Below are 17249 nucleotides of genomic sequence, written 5' to 3'. Positions count from 1 at the left end.
GTCCTAGGACTCTGGGAGACCAGGGTTTGAATTCCTGTTCAATCATAGAAATCCTCCGGGGGCGATCAAATTCTCAGTCCAAGGCAAACCTCCTCTGGATACCATGATAGGATGGCCATACATCCGAGTTGACTTGAAGACACATAACATAACAACAAAAGAGGGTGCTGCAAAAAGATATATGAATTATACATACCATCCTGAATAGGCAAACATCCCTGCATAAAAAGCTAGTGGCAGTTTGTCCAGAACGAGTGTTTGGGTATTGAAAGCATCCTGGAAATTTTCTGTGTGACCTGAAGAAAATCATATAGTTATAAGTGTTAAAGATGAGATGCCTCACAGAGAAAAAAAGAAAAAGAAATGGCAACTCTTGTAGAGCACCACAAATACAGCTGAATAAACAAGACTTCAAGCACCAACTTCTAGGAGTTAAGCACCAGCTTATAGGAATTAAATTCAGTGGGACTTACATTAGGTAAATTCTAAATGGCCATTGAAATGAATGTATTTCTTTATGACATTCATATTTTTCCAATTAAATAGTGTGGTGTAGTGGTTTGAGCATTGGCCTATGACCATGGAGACCAGGGTTCGATTCCCCACTTAGACATGAAAATGTACATGGTGACCTTGGGTAAGTCACACACTCTAAGCCCCAGAAAACCCCATGATAGGGTGCCCATAAGTGAGAAATAACTTGAAGTCACACAACGATAACAGCAATTGGATTCCATTTCTTAATTACATTCCATTTCTCTCCTGGAGCTAAGGGTTCCAGGGTTTTCCCCCCTGCACCTATCCCATTGTTATTCTATGAACAACCCTGTGAAGTATGTTAGGCTGAGAAGCTAGAATGGGCCAAGATGGCTACATAATTGTTATGTTATGGGAAAACTGGAATGTGACCTGATCTATAATGTGCAACGAGAAGAGGAGTTGGTTGGAAATGGAAGACAGAGCCCATACAGTGGATGTGAAAGTTACAATTCTGATAAAAGCATTTTGATTTTAGAATAATGTATTATATAATTTTATATCTTGTTAACCATGCTGGACCCGTGCATGCACATACACAGAGTATTGTAGATCTTTTTGGACAGATCTTTTTTTCAGTCTTTCCTAAATGCAGTATATAAATTCTAGGGTTTCTCTGCTTAAAATAGTTTTGTGAGTTCTTTCTCATTAATCCCTTTTGTCCTCTTGTCACCTGGCCACATCCTTTTGACCACCCTCTGATGTTGCTTGGACACAAGTCCCAGATTTTAACTATGAAACTTTGGAGAATATGTAATGACGACAACCGCCACCACCACAAGGAATACCTTGGGCTAGGAGCATCATGCCTGGAACAATGATGAGAGCAAGAGCTGCCAATTTGATGATAGATAAGATGGTCTGAATCCTGGCGCTCCAGCTGACACTCCAAGAATTCAAGATGAGGACAATGTCTGGGTTGGAAAGAAAGAAAACATATATCTGAGTGGCAGGATGGCACTAGTCATTTCAGCACGTGAGTTTACGTAAATATTAATGTATTAAATCATCAGACTATTAAAGAAAGCTGCATGGTAGGATTGCAATACTTAAGACCAAAATCCAATTGGCCATCTTGACTAAAAGAGACTGTCATACATTCTTCCCAGGACCCAGATTCAGACTGAGACAGACAGTGAAGCAGAAGGACAGAAGGACATGCCTCATTCAGAGTTATGACACAAACAGGGAAAAAGAAGGACAGGGAGACACGCCAGTGCTTGGGACAGCCAGTGATACTCCCCCACAGGCACAACATACAGAGATGGACTTGATAATACCTACCACAATGGAACGTAAATCAGAGCGGGAGGGTTTGTGATGCTCAGAGAGCTTATATAGTAAATGTTGATTAATCAGGCAAGAGCTGTGAGAGGCTGCCAGGCTATAAATAATCCAGCACCTCCCTCAGGAAATCAGCTACTGGACACTCCCTTGGACTGACACCTTGGCTTGCTTTCTGTACCCTATTGATTTATGAGATTATCACACTACCCTTTTGTGTCCTTCCCTCCTGACCTAGGCATGGGATGAAAACTTTTAAGCATGGATTTTATTGCATGCGTCCATGCCCAGGCTGGAGGCATCCCGTATCTGATCATGGCATCCTATACCTAATCCGGACTTCTCTCGCAGTTTTTGAAAGAATGGGATGTTCCCATTCTTTGCAAAGTATAGGAGAAGGCCAGATTGGGTACGGGATGCCACAATCGGGTATGGCATGCCTCCAACCTAGGCATGGAGGTGTGCAATAAAATCCTTGCTTAAAAATTTTCATCCCACACCTAGGTCAGGAAGGAAAGACGGAAAAGGGCAGTGCTATAATCTCATTAGACTGCCTCAACACGGAGAATTGTAACTGGCTGGTAAGCTTCCATACACAACTGGGGCTGCTATTGTCTCATCTCTGACAGTCTTTACTAGCTGTTTTGCCCTGCCTGGTCTCCAAGGCAGGACAGAGACCCATAGAATTAGTAGGATTTATGTATGTGTTACTTATTAATCAACCACTTTATGTACATCCTGCCTTTTCTCCAAGAGTCAGATTCAAGGCAATTTACAGAATAAAAAGAGATACAAGTAAAACCACATATAGCTAAAACATACAGAAAGTTAAGATTAAAATAATATAGCCTATAAAATTAAAGCCATACAAAATATTAATTGAAAAACATAGATTAAAAATATTAGAGCACTAAAACAGAAAAAGATATTCCATAAAACAATCCACTTCGAAACATCTACTGGAATAAAAAAACTTCACTTAACGGCAAAAGGAGAGAAAAGAGAGGGCCAGCAATTGATTCAATGGGCTTACTCTAACTGGAAGCAGAAATTAGACCTATGGATATAAAGAGATCAGTACTTCTATTTTAGACTTACAATAGCCAAGAAGAGCAACAATTTTCACAGCCAGCAGCGGAGCCGGGCAGGGTGCAAAAAACGGTTCCAATATGTAGCGTCCAAATGCCAAGGCAACCACAGCACTATTGGCTGGCCTGGAGAGAGAGAGAAAAGGTTATATTCCTTGATAAGACTTCAAGAACCCTGTTTGCTAGGTATGCAAGGTGTTATTTGTTTGTCAGGTCAAGGAAACTGTTCAGTCAACCATGCTGAACTGCATTTTGTGCTATCATAACCTTTGGGCTACCCTTTCCAATACATGTAGGAATAGACACTGGCAACTATAAGATGTTGGTGGTAAAGTGAAAAGTAGTTTGGGGTATTAAAGAGAATGTTGGAAGCAGCCTTGGAAGAAGTGTATACAAATGCTGTTTAGACATGATTCTTATAGGCCTTGGACAAATGATCCACTGAAATTGTCTTACTTTGCCTCAGCTGCTAATCAGAGGAGTTAGGCAGTCTGAGGGAGATGAATAAGCCTGAGAGATAAGCTTATAAACTTGATGGAGACCCTCATAGCTTATACCAGGCCTGCAGAACAGAGGTTCTCCATCAACATTTTTGTATAACCTACTTCTTCTGATGCCTGGACCCCTTGTGTTCTACTCCATTGCGCTTAGAGACATGTGATAAATAGGTTATTATCTGGGGATAAATCTTACAAAGCCAATTCAATCATAGTGTTTAAACTGTTTCTACTGAGTTCTGAATTGTAATATTTAGGTTTTCTAAATGCAGGTGATTACTTGATTCTTGCACTTTAAACTGTTCAAAATATATTTCTAGGGTAATCCACACTAGCTAATTATAGTGTGTGTGTGTGTGTGTGTGTGTGTGTGTGTGTGTGTATAATTCCGTGGTCACAGACCCAAGAAATTATAGTGTTATGATTTCATTGTAAAATCCAAGCATTAATGTGTGTGTGTGGGGGGGGGGTTCATTGCAATTAAAATAGTATCAAACTGCAACAACTGTGCAACATGACTATATTCCTGGTGTAGTCTGATGTTACTATAAACTGCACATATCACATAAGGTAAGATGAAATAAATATTTGCAAATATTCTAAACGGGCCAACATTTTATATTCCCCCCAAAAAAATATTGAATCCAAAGTTATATTGCCAAATTTAACATCTACGTACCTAAGAACAGCTGTCTTATTTTGATTTTGACAGATGGTCCAATATCAAATCTCAGTTTTCACATAATAACCATCAGCAAATTATGTCAAATACAAATTTCCATCTACTATCACCTATTAATTATGACCAAATAGTAAAGCCAGGATCCACTGGGATACATCTGCTGACAGAACTTGCTCTATCAGAGAAAGCTAATCTCCCCTTCCTATTGCAGTTTCCTATATACTGTAGTTCAAAGACATACTCTGGAGGGTAAGCAATCCTCTGGAGCCAGCCTTGTGATAATAGGAAGATCTTCTGGGAAGAGAAGTAATGAAACAAGTTCCATATGCCACACTGGATTTAGGCCTATACAGTGGTTCATGTCAACTATCAAATAATCATATATGAAATATCAAAATGAATCATATTGCATGTTACATGCTTTGATACCATATACCAAGCACTCTGCACATTCTGTTTCATATAGCATATAGTTAGCACATCAGCATTTCGCAATCTAGTGCCCTCCAGATGCTTTGGACCACATTTCCCACCAATGCCTACTGTGGCTAGGAAAGATGGGAATTGTATTCCAGCACATCATGGGATGAACACTTGTAGAACAAGTGTGGAGGGACTGTTTCATACTCTAAAAAGTTTTGGACTTCAACCTTCCATCGGTTCCCCTCCCATCAAGCATAGCCAATTGTAAAGGATTATAGTATCTGAAGTCCAATATATCTGGAGAGCCAAATGTTCCTGATACCTGCTATACAATGTTCTGCTTTTCCTGCTAGGTACAATGAAAATGAAATCCCTACGCTCACTTATTTTTGTTACTTTCAGAATATTGCATTGTCTCAGAAATTCAATAAGACCATTTGCCTAGATTATCTTTTTAAATCTATTTCTGAAGTCTGTTGGGGCAAGGTTAAACATTTAATGAATATTTAATAATATATCATATATACAAGTGCACCAAATGGTTTAGGGGTATTCCTTTTTCACCTTCACATTTATAGCAGGTTGCAGATGGAAGCATTTACCTTATAGCAAAGTATTCAGCCCAAAGAAACAAGAAACCTGGCAGAGGGCCCAGGGTCTCCAAGATATAGATGTAATGGCCTCCAGACTTCGTGATTCGTGTGCCAAGTTCGGCATAACTCAAAGCACCTGGAAGTATTCAGGCACAAAAGTGTTTTAGCAAATCACACAGAAAAGGTCTGCTTATCATACATGAATGGATTTTAGCACCCTGCAAGATTGTCTCAATATCAACAGATAATGGGGCTTCAGCAAAATCCTCACTGGTCTTTACTGCCTATGTGGCTTGTGAAATCCTTTCCAAAACTGGTATCTGGCACCTAGGCTTAAAAAAGACTCCCTGGCACAACAATAAATAGCGTATTTTTAAAAAACAAAATAACATGATGCCTGGCTTTAGAAACTTTCAACATGTTCCAGCAGAAATTTTGGCAGGCTATTGAGGTATAGCCCCCCCTCCCCCGCTTCTTGCACTGCAAGACAACAGTACCATGAAACAACACAACACAAAACTGTAGCATTAGGTTTCTTTCATACTATATAGTTATAGCAGTATGGTTCTATATTTAACTGCCATGGCAGCATGCTATGGATCCTGGGGCTTGTATTCTGATGAGGCACTGAAAAGCTCTGGCTGAGAAGTCTAAAAGCTTCTCCCTGAAATGCAGATCCCAGAATTCCATGGGAATGGGATAGAACCATGGCAGTTTAAGTGGAATAATATCACTATAATTGTGCTGTGTGAACAAGCCTCTACATTCCACTTTCCTCCCCATCTACCATTTATGCCATTTGTTTTTTCTAGTTCTTGAAGCCCCTCATTCTTAGATTTTTTTTCATGCAAAAAACATGAAAGATCAATCAGTCACCTTATTTATATTCTACTCTCCCCCCGAAGAGTTGCACCATACAGAAAGGCAGAAAGACACTACAGAAATAATCCAGTTCGACACCACTTTAACAGCCATGGCTTAATGCTATGGAATTCTGGGAACTGGGAGAGCAGAGCTCTCTGACAGAGAAAGCTAAATGTCTCACAAAACTACAGTTCCCAGAATTCTATAGCATTGAGCCACAGCAGTTAATGTGGTGTCAAACTGGATTATTTTTGCAGTGTGGATGCAGCCCTTGTTAAGATGAAAATAATGTTAAACTATCTAAAACCATATTGGTTTGCCAGCTATGACCCTTTATGGAACGGGAAAACCTAGAAACGGTTGTACATTCACTGGTAACTTCTTGTCTCAATTTCTGCAATGCGCTCTACATGAGGCAACCCTTATGCCATGTTCGGAAGCTGCAACTGTTCCAAAATATGGCAGCCAGATTGGTGTTCCAAATTTGATTCTATTACATCTATCTTAAAATCCCTACACTGGCTGCCCATTAGGTTCCGGGCACAGTATAAGGTGTTGGTTATTACCTATAAAGCCCTACATGGCTTGGGTCCAGCTTACCTGAAGGAATGCCTCCTCCCATACAATCCTTCCCACACTCTCAGGCTCTTTGGGAAGAGCCTACTGCAGATAGAGAGAACTAGACTGAAGATGACTTCCCAGAGGACGTTTTTTGTTGCCGCTCCAAAAATCTGGAATGACCTGCCGGATGAGATCCGCCATATAACATCGTTGGAGGCCTTTAAGAAGGTAATAAAAATGGATCTCTTCTGGCAGGCCTTCCCAAACTGATCTCCTCAGAATTTTCACTCTCCATTTGTTTAGCTGTACTCACAAGACTTTGATCTTGAACTATTTTATTAACCGTTTTATAGGGAATTGTTTTTAATTATATTTTAGGGTGGGAGGGTGATAGGGGAACTAGGATCTAATATGTCTTGTTATGCTTTTATCTATTGATACTCATGTTTGATTTTATTGTTTTTGTTTGCTGTTACCTGCCTCAATCCAATACAGGAAGAGGCGAGATACAAATAATAATAATAATAATAATAATAATTATTATTATTATTATTATTAAACATCACAGCACTAAAACAGAAAGTCCATTATATAAATCAATCAACTGGTGAGCAACTTTCTGCTGGAATATAAAAGTCTTCACTTGATGACAAAAGGACAGCAAGGAGGGAGCCAGCCTGGTCTCTCTAGAGAGGGAGTTTCTGGATTTAAGAGAATCCATGGAGTATTGGTTCCTGCCCCTAAAATGGATGTTCAATTTCAGTTTGGAAAAGCGATGCAGCCCACAATGGTAGGTTCTGTGGGTGGGGGCAAAATCACACCCCAGACACTCCAAAGTCGCCCATCCATGACTTAGGGGAAGGGCCACATATCTGAATTACAGAGCACACATTTGGTAGACAGAACATCCAAGGTTCAAACGTGAAGGTATATCAGTAAGACTGGGAAGGGCTCCTGAAATCCCAGCACACAGATGCCAGTCAGTGTAGATCAGAGTGGATGCCAATCAGCACAAAGGGTTAAGGCTCTAAATGTAACAGCAGCCTTTGCATTGATCCATGAAAGTCATTTGCATCGACAGTGATGCACTCTGACAATATAGCCATACCTGGAGGCTCTAAGAAAGCCACAATGTCTCCATATGTGCATCCATGATAGTGCCATATGGTCAACAGCTTCCATAGAATTTAATTTGAGTTATTTTTAAGCCAAACTTCTGGCCCGCAGCTTTCATACGTTAGGCATTACATGCAATTCAAATGGGATCACTGCCCAATATTTATTGTGCTGGAGCACTTCCATTTAACATTCCTTTTTCACTTTAGGTTTTTTCTAGGGCAGATGAGAAGGGATTGTATGTTGGTTCTTGTCCTTTGTATTTGTTTGTATGTATAAATTATGTACATGACTGATATGAAAAGAAATAACAATAAGGGCAAAACAGACAGAGGCCTTGAAGTTGCCCATCCACAGTTGTTTGTTGTATTTGTTTATAGTCTATTTTTCTCCCAGTAATGAGATTCAAGGTAGCTAACAAAATATTTAAGAACAATTCAAATTAAAACTATACAAAAGCTCCATTAAAATATAAATACAATGTTAATTAAAACAATTAAACAATTAATAAAATTAAAAAGATTAAAATTACAAATGTTAAAATTCATGGAAAGATTACATACAAACCTTAAAAACAGAAGCATACAGCAATGAAATTACACCCGAGTCAGTTTCTAGAAGTGTCACAGCATAAAAATGTTTTGACTTGCTGACAGTGACATCACTAGCTAAAGTGTCACACGGTGCGGAGGGAAAGGCATGTTTTCACCCCTCCTGATGCTCGATTGTCAGGCTTCCTCCCCAGGGAGGCAGCCCAGCAATGAAGGATCCAGGAGGACCCAGTGTTCACCCCTCCTGCACTGAAAGGGGAGGAGGGCCCAACTGGGTGTCATCCCTCCTCTGGGGTGTCACCTGATGTGGTCCACACACCCCAAACCTGCACAACACTAATGACACTACTGCTTTCTGATGGAAGGAAAGCAAGGACGGGACTTTGCTGGTCTTTCTAGGGAAAGAGCTCTAAAGTCTTGGAGCAGTCACCAAAAAAGCCCTCTTCCTTATTCCCACCAAACGAGCCTGAGAAGGTGGTGGGGCAAAGAGGAGGGCCTCTCCAGATTATTTTAGAGCTCTAATGGGTTCATAAAGGGAGACAGAGTCCTTCACATAGCCTGAACCTCTTCCATCTGAGTAGCTGAGTAAGCTGATCCCCTAAGACTCTTTTACATTATAATTACAGCACTATGATTCCACTGTCATTGTTATGGTGACATCCTATAGGATCCTGGTATTTGCACTTTAGGGAGGGATACACATTTTAAAAATTTGACAACAGAGCTCTAGTGCCTCCCTAAACTTTAGATCCCAGGATTTCATAGGAAGTTGCCATGGCATTTAAAGTGGAATCATAGCACTATGATTATGGTATGGAAAGATATAACCAGTGAAAGACTGCTTATAAAATATACCATGGGTTCTGGGACATGCAGACTATTGGAAAGTCTGTATCTCCCTATATGAGTCTGCCTGCGTCTTATAGTTCTGAGGAAGAGAGATTTCTCTCTGTCTAATCACCCTCCAATGCTGGACTGGTAACGACATGGAAGAGACCCTGGCAGCTGTGGAGTAAAAAGTAAGTTCTTCCAAACTGCATTAAAGCCAAAAAGAAGCACTTTCACTGGGAAATGGCCATATGCTGCATGTTCCCATAGCACCTGAATAAAGGTGGGCAGTGTGGGTTAGGACTGGCTGCTCTAAGACCGAGAGCCTTTCCAATGATGATGGTAGCCTGCCTCAGGAAGGAGTGTTGATCTGCAGCTGGCAATAAGTGGGCACTATAGTTACCAACTGAGCAGGGATCAGGCCTTTCACACTACACAGTCATACTGCCATGATACCACTTTCTTTGCCATGATTCTATGGGGAGTGGGTAATTTGGAACTGTCAGCCAAATAGCTTTAATCCCTCTAATATAAATCCTGGGAGTTAATAGAAAATTGCATGACAGTTAAAGTGGCATCATAGTGCTACATTTACATAGTGTGAGTGAAAGGGCTCTTTCCTGGTCTTCCAGGAGCTGAAGATGGAGAGAAAAGAAACTCACCACGCACCAAACATAGAGAGAAGTCCACAGGCAAACCAGACGATTAAGGAGAGACCCACATTGCCTGTGTTTTTCAACACGCCTTTGGGAGAAATGAATATGCCACTGCCCACCATGCTGCCAATGAGGAGTGAGAAAGCCCTTAAGAGGGTGATCTTCTTCCTCAGAAAGACAGCATCTTCTTTCCTCTTAGATTTTGCCATGGCTTATAGTGATTCTGGGGAAGTGTACTCAGGTGACCTGAGTTACCACAGAGGTGTTTTCCTGGTTCCACAATCAACCTAGGTCAAAAATATGAGAGAGTATTTTTAGAGTGATTCTTAAGAGTGAACTGCATATTATTACACTAGCACAGGGTTTTCAGTTCCATTGCTTCCAAAGTCAATGCAGCGGTAGGGTCAATACTTAGAAATTAAGTTACTTTTTGTGAACTACAGTTCCCAGAATCCCTTAGCCAACAGGGGCTTGATTCCCCCAGCCATTATTTGTGTGGATTACAACTCCTAAAATTCTTTAGCCATGTGGCCAGTGGCCTTGCTGGTTGGGGGATTATGGAAGTTGCAGTCCACAAAATTATTTTTTCAAAAGCTCTGGATGAAGGGTCATATATATGCAATGCTAATAACTGTGATACTTAACCGCATAAGTTTCCCTGCAATTCCTTCCTTAAACATTTTTAATCTATTAATCTATGAGAAAATAAGAAATACAGTAAGTCCATTCTGAGATGGGTAGGCACATGGAAAGGGTTGGTATTCCTCAAAAGGTTAGGCACCTCTCAGATTGATCCTACTTTACAAAGGTTCTTCTACATTGCCATTAATGGTATTTCAGAAAATACAGGTTAAAGGAAGCCCTTTTTTACAAATGACCGAAATAACAATTTAGCTGGAATGTATTTATGGAAGATATTCCATAATTCATATGAAATCTGAATTGAATGTATTTCCATACATTGTATGTATGTTCATACATTGGACTGTATTCATATGAAAACACCAGAAAACTTGGTAGTTCTGCCCACAGCATTCAGTGGCCATGTTCACTAAGAGATTCCAAGCACTATGGACCAAAAAAAAGAGTAATATTTCCAAGCTTTGATTTTGTTCTCCAGGTGTCTGCTAGTATTTGTCCCCATTCCTTTTTAAAATGTGTTTAAATACATGCCTGGGGATGTTAAATTATTGTACACAAGCACTGCATAAATGTTTATTGTGCTTTGTAAAATACCCATGCACCAGATGGCAAAGAGTGCTATGTACATAAAGCATTTTTGTCTAACATTTTATTAGTTTAAATGCTATAACTCACCACTTGTGAATTTTTTTTAAAAAAACCCACCATTTAAATACAATATGCTTAGATCAAATTATCAGTTATTATTAATAGTAGAAGATAGCACCCATACATCCCCATTAATAAGGGAAGACGGCACCCATACATCTATATATCCATTTATCAAAGTCAAAAGGATGTCATAGTTAATAAGAAGTATTGCTTCCTTTGACATTCACTTTGTATTTAGAACTGCAGAAAGCAACAGTGGGAGGCCATTTATCATTTTTTAAAGTGTTGATTTTCTGTTACTTTTCACTTATAATGAAGTACCTTGTAAGATTAGACATGAGAAGTGTAATCAATAAATTGAGTGCCATTTTGAAGGTATGATCCTGCATTGAATTAGGTACACTTAAACCTATTAAAATTAGCTTTGAACTTTGCTCCCTTTCCAAAAAGAGAGTAATTGTGAAATTAAAATAACATGAAACATTAATTATTACTCAAATGGTTAAGCCTGATATTTCTTAACTGTTAAAATAAAATAAAGATCATCATTAAAAACAAATTAAGGGTAAAAATCAATTTTAAATGTCTGTTTGTTTTCTTGTTTTATTACCTAACATTTAAAATTTATATCCAGCCTTTCCCCCCATAAGTGATTCACAATATCAATTAAAACAAAATACAGATAATACTAATTATAATAGTAAAAAAAAACTTTTTAAAAGACAAATACAAAATGTTAAAGTGTTTCCAAGCTCTGTGCAAACTGCAGTGAAATCCATCAAACTAGTTGGCTTTGACTAGGAATTAGACAAATTCAGAGCAAACAATGGTTGTTAGTCACGATGGTTGTAAAGCAAGTCCAGTATTAAAAGCAGCATCCCAGTTGCTGGGATACCTGAGCATGACAGAGTTACTATTATGTTTGTGTCCTGCTTGTGAGCTTCCCCAGAGGTATCTGACCAGTCACTGTGTGAACAAAATGTTGCAAGACACAAACCGTTGGACTGAGCTCTTCATTTGTTTTCATTCATTGTACAATTGGCCCTCCATTTCTGTGGATTATTTATCCATGGATTCAGCCATAGATGGGGGGGGGAGATATTCCCCATAGGTATAAATGCCAAAAAGTAAACCTTGATTTTGCTGTTTTCTAGAAGGGACACCATTTAACTATGCCATTGTATATAATGAGACCTGAGCATCCAAGGATTTTGGTTTCCACTGAGGGTCCTGGAACCAAACCCCAGGAGATACCAAGGGCCCACTGTACTTAAGTTATAATAAAATTTCTAAATGTCCCTTAGCTTATGCCAATTCTGTTTGCAAATCAATATCCTATTTTTTTTCTTTATCTCTCTCCCTCTCCCTCTCTCTCTGGAGTCAAAATAGAAGACCACCAGAGTTTGGAAAGGCTGTTGCTTTGGACTACAATTCTCAGATTCTCCCAGGTTGCACGGCCAGTGGCAAAAAGGAGTTTCTAAGAGTTTTAGTCTTCCAAACTGGCTTTTCGAACCTCTAACAGGCTGTATGCATCTGCACTACAGAAATAATCCAGTTTGACAGCACATTAACTCAATGCTATGGAATTCTGGGAACTGTAATTTTGTGAGACATTTAGTGTTTGTCAGAGCTCTGGTGCCACAACAAACTACAATAGCATTGAGCCAAGGCATTTAAAGTGCTGTCAAACTGGATTATTTCTGCAGTGCAGATGCAGCCATAGAAAGTACTGAATTAGACAAACCAGTAAGGCAAGCAGATCGATGCATATATTCTTGGACTTACATCTGTGGATCTTATTTGTACAAGGGAACCCATAAGTGTATTTAAGTGAGTGGTCCCGAAGAGGAAAACATCAAAATCCCCCAATGGCTACAAGGACTTCCTTTTACATTGAAATGGATTGAGAAGTTCATTCATGCATCCTTTTGAACTGCATTCATCTGAGAGGACTTTGTAAATGAGGAAGCTGCATGATCAAGTTAGCCTTCCAAGCCTGAAACTTATTGTGGGGTCAACATGACTGATAGAAGATAATCAACCGACACATAGACCAACCAATTTTGAACATGTTACTTTGGCAGCCACATTTCCCATAGTCACTGGTCATGCTTGCTTTTTATGCTTGTATTTTTATTGTCATACCAAAAAGTAAGTTTTCTGAGTTCTGCATGAATTCCTTTACTTAACAGATTAAAAATGCAAGTATGTTAATCCTTGCAGCTGGGTTTAATAATATTCTGCATGTGTTTGGTATAAAGGAAATATTTACAAAGCTGGTTTTTGTTCACACACTGTGTCACTTTGTTAACTCACACCTCTTTCATTGCATTAACACTGTACTCTTACTTAAAGAATCAGAGACATTTTAACTGCCCTCCCTTAAATTGTTGTGTTAAATAGATTTTGTTTTATTACGTATCATCCCTTTTTTCTGACCATGTAACAGAATCAAAACAGACTGTCAAGTCATCAGCTCTTGAAGGCATACAGAGCAAAAATGGGGGAGAAAGAAACTGCAGTGGCAAACAATACAGGTAAAAGAATGTTTTGGTAAACCCAGGCTGTATCTGGACTGCAAAAATAATGCAGTTTGACAGCACTTTAACAGCCATGGCTCAGTGCTATGGAATTCTGGGATTTGTCATTTTATATTTAGCCTTCTCCATCAGAGAATTTTGGCACCACAACAAACTATAAGTTCCAGGATTCCATAGCATTGAGCCTTGACAGTTCAAACAACATTATTTCTGCAGTGCAGATGCAGTCCCAGTTGATATCAATGGGACAAACTGCATATTTGCTTAGCTATGTCATTAACTAAAATAGACTGAATTTATAATATCTTGATTTTGAATTGTTTGAGCGCACCTAGGAAATTCTGGAAACTGTAGTTTGTTGTGGCACCAGAGCTCTTTGACAGACGGGGCTAAATATCTCACAAAACAATTCCCTGAATTCCACAGCATTGAGCCACAGCAGTTAAAGTGGTCTCAACCTGGGTTATTTCTGCAGTGTGGATGCAGCTTCTGTTTGTTTGTTTGTCTCTCTCTCTCTCTTCTTCAGACAAGGTTCATTCCCCTCTGTTTCTCCTAATAGACCCACTCAGGTCTGCAGAAAAGTTCTGGCGGGTCCAAATAATGTAAATGGCTCTGTTGATCTTAATTTCTTCTCATTTGCCCCGAGCATCTAATGCAAGAGTTTTTAACCTGGGGTCCCAAGAGATCTGTGGGTAGATTTCAAGGTTCAGATAGAGTCCAGGCAAATTAAATCTTTATTTTCACTACTCTCCCTAACTGAAATTTATCATTACCTTCCATTATAAATTAATTTAGTGTCTAGTTTGCATGCCTGTCATTTCTATTCTGTACCTGTAGTCATCAGGCTTTGTTTAAATTGAACTCTTCCAATGCAACAGCTAGGTTAATCTCTTTCACCAAAAACAACAGTGTCCTGTGAGTGTCCTGCAGCAAAAACAACAGCATCCACAGTTAAAAGTATCACACAGAAATGGGTTTATTTATTATTTATTTGTTTGTTTGTTTATTTTTATGCTGCCTTTCTCCCAAAAAAGGGACCCAAGGCAGCTCACAAAATAAAAACATTTAAGAACTTTACAGTAAATTTTTAAAACTGTTAAAATCATCTGATTTAAACAATATAAAATTAGCATTAAAAGCATACAAAAAATTAAAGCATAACTAAAACACACACACCCATATAACATCATTGATATGGTCTTAGTGGTTCCAAAAGAAAGACACCAAGAACATCTTCTCCTTAAAGCAATGTCTGTTGGTGGAAATGACCAGTCTTGAAAATGCATTAAGGTGTTCTGGCACAAATGTTTGTGGACCAAAACCCATTTTATCAAATGTGTGAGAGAGACGTAGCTTAGAAATTCTGTTTTTGACTACAACTCCCAGAATGCCTCAACTCACATGGCCAATGACCATGCTGGCTGGGAATTCTGGGAGTGAAAGAGTGTGCTGTCTATTTCATGCATCTGATAGCATGGGTTCCCATCTCTGTGTGAGGTTGCCTTATGCCAAAGTCAACCCACATTGGTCCATCTAATCCAGTTCTGACTGTTCTGATGGACAACAGCTTTCCATCTTTTCCCATCTAAATAATGGCAGGGCAAGTGATGGACAATACAGGAATGATAGGTGGAGTGAAAAGTGAGAAGAGTCAGCTGAGAAAGATCATTAGAAGAGGGCTAAGATGAATAGAATGAAAAAAAAAAAGAGTCAAAAGGATGAGGGATGGAAAGAGAGTCTGCTGCCACACTGCAGAATTAATGCAGCTTAATCCCATTTCAATCGAACAACTACAAGTGCCAAACCCTTGCCAAATATAGCAATAGCCTGTAAATATGAAAAGAAACTTACCCCACCATTAAAAGTTTCCCACAGAAATGGGTTGATACTGTATTAGTGGTCCCAGAAGAAAGAGAACAACATCATCTTCTCCTGAGAGCAATGTCAGTTGGTGGAAATGACCAAGTGAAGAACGTTCTTCTTCAGGCTTTGTGAGGAGGTAGAGGAAAATGTGAACTTCCCTAGAAAAACAAGCAAGAGAAGGAATGTGGGAGCTTTAAGCACTAGAGATAAGCAGGATCACGGAGCTGTTGAAAAATAAGAGGGTAAACTAGCAGCAAGGATGATCACACACACTAGCTATTCTCCATTTCTATAAGTAAACTAGAAGTTTTCTAATCTAAATTGCTAGACTTCTCAGATTTTCTCAGATGTTTTTCAAGGATTCCTTATTTAAGAAGACTATGCCTTCCTTTATAAAAGACAGACCTCAGTGTCAAGGACATCCCATACAAAGTACTACTTGAGTTCACTTAAAGCATGAAGAACCAGAAAATGGGAGGTCTGGGAGGCTTGAAATATTCCATCAACATTTAGCACCTGGGCAGCAGATTGACCAGATAGGCAGACAGATTACCTTGTAACAGCCTTCCTCACTATGGTGAGATGCTCTGCATTTCTAAGGTCTATGAATCATTTCTAATTGTGCATTAAGGCTACATCCGCACTGCAGAAATAGTCCTGTTTAACACTACTGTAACTGTCATTGTTCAGCTATGAAATTCTGGGGACTGTAGTTTGTTGAGGCACGAGAGCAGACCGCTATTGTGGAAAAAAAACAACCCAATACAGATTACAAACTATACAAAACCTGGAAAAAAGTATTAATATAAAAGTTATTTAAAAGCAATTAAACTATTTAAAAAGTTAAAACTTTAATAAACATTAAAAACATTAAAATTAATTCAAAGATTATACAAACCATAAACAGCACATCATTAAAAAAACCACATTCCATTCAGTTTCCAAAAACCTAATTGAACAAGAATGTTTTCAGTTGCCAATGGAAAGAGAGCATGGAGGGAGCTATCCTGATTTCCCAAAGGAGGAACTTCCAAAGACTGGGAGCAGCCACTGAGAAGGCCCTGTCCTTTGGATTTACGAAATGAGGCTGGGAAGGTGGACGGGGCAGAGAGAAGGGCTTCATCAGAACATTGTAGAGCTTTAATTGGCCCATTCAGGGAGACACAATTCTTCAAGTAGCCTTGGCCCAAGCCATATAGGGCTTTATATGTCACCACCAGCACTTAGAATTGTACCCAGAAATAGACCAGCAGCCATGTTGTGCTCACTGTACCCATCTCAGCAATCTGACTGCAGTTCTTTGGACCAGCTAGAGTTTCTGAGCACTTTTGAAAGGAAGCCTCATGCAGAGCACATACAGTAATCCAAACAGGATGTAACAAAGGCATGTGTTCCCATGGTCAGATCTGACTTCTTCAGGAATGGACATAGTTGGTGCACCAGCTTTAACTGTGCAAATGCACTCCTGGTCGCTGCTAAAACCTGGGCCTCGTATTGCCATCACCCCAAACATACCTGTCTTCACCATAAAACCTCCCTTACCCAAAACTTCATGAGATGGAGATAAAAGGAAGACACAAGAGTTTAATGAAAATCTATCTACAGGGTTTTCACTGGCTCTGGTGGATAGTTGTGGCTCTCAAGATGTTGTGGGCTTAGTTCAACTGCAAATTGAAGTAGGCTTTTAATATGTAATCATCATCAGGGAGGCTTTTATACAGGGTGTGTGTTTTATTCATGTTTTTTAAAAAATTGTGTGCTTATTGCAATTTTATATTGTTTTAGCAAGATGATTTTAACTGTTTTAATGTTTTTATTATTGTAAAGTTTTAAACTGTTTTTATCTGTGGCTGCCTTGGATCCCTTTCCAGGA

The 17249-nt window shown here is 39.2% G+C and overlaps 1 protein-coding gene across 8 annotated transcripts in view; it reads right to left on the bottom strand.

Moving 5' to 3' along the window:
• Positions 1-17249, bottom strand: part of LOC121931354 (cystine/glutamate transporter-like) — a 40934-nt gene that overhangs the window by 15652 nt on the left and 8033 nt on the right. For 6 of the 8 annotated variants that reach the window (XM_042469027.1, XM_042469030.1, XM_042469028.1 and 3 more), the window contains exons 2-8: positions 15365-15534; positions 14345-14437; positions 9694-9967; positions 5114-5240; positions 2920-3035; positions 1326-1451; positions 197-296 (exon numbers count right to left, since the gene is read on the bottom strand). In XM_042469027.1, the coding sequence (XP_042324961.1) occupies positions 197-296; positions 1326-1451; positions 2920-3035; positions 5114-5240; positions 9694-9889 (665 nt within the window). In that variant the 5' untranslated portion in view covers positions 9890-9967; positions 14345-14437; positions 15365-15534. The remainder of the gene's footprint in view (positions 1-196; positions 297-1325; positions 1452-2919; positions 3036-5113; positions 5241-9693; positions 9968-14344; positions 14438-15364; positions 15535-17249) is intronic. The other 2 variants (XM_042469034.1, XM_042469033.1) reach the window with 2 other exon arrangements.

This window comes from Sceloporus undulatus, chromosome 5 (assembly GCF_019175285.1).
Source record: "Sceloporus undulatus isolate JIND9_A2432 ecotype Alabama chromosome 5, SceUnd_v1.1, whole genome shotgun sequence".
NCBI classification, from domain to species: domain Eukaryota; kingdom Metazoa; phylum Chordata; class Lepidosauria; order Squamata; family Phrynosomatidae; genus Sceloporus; species Sceloporus undulatus.
Note: the sequence above shows the minus strand (reverse complement) of the source record. Positions and strands in the feature narration are given on the sequence as shown.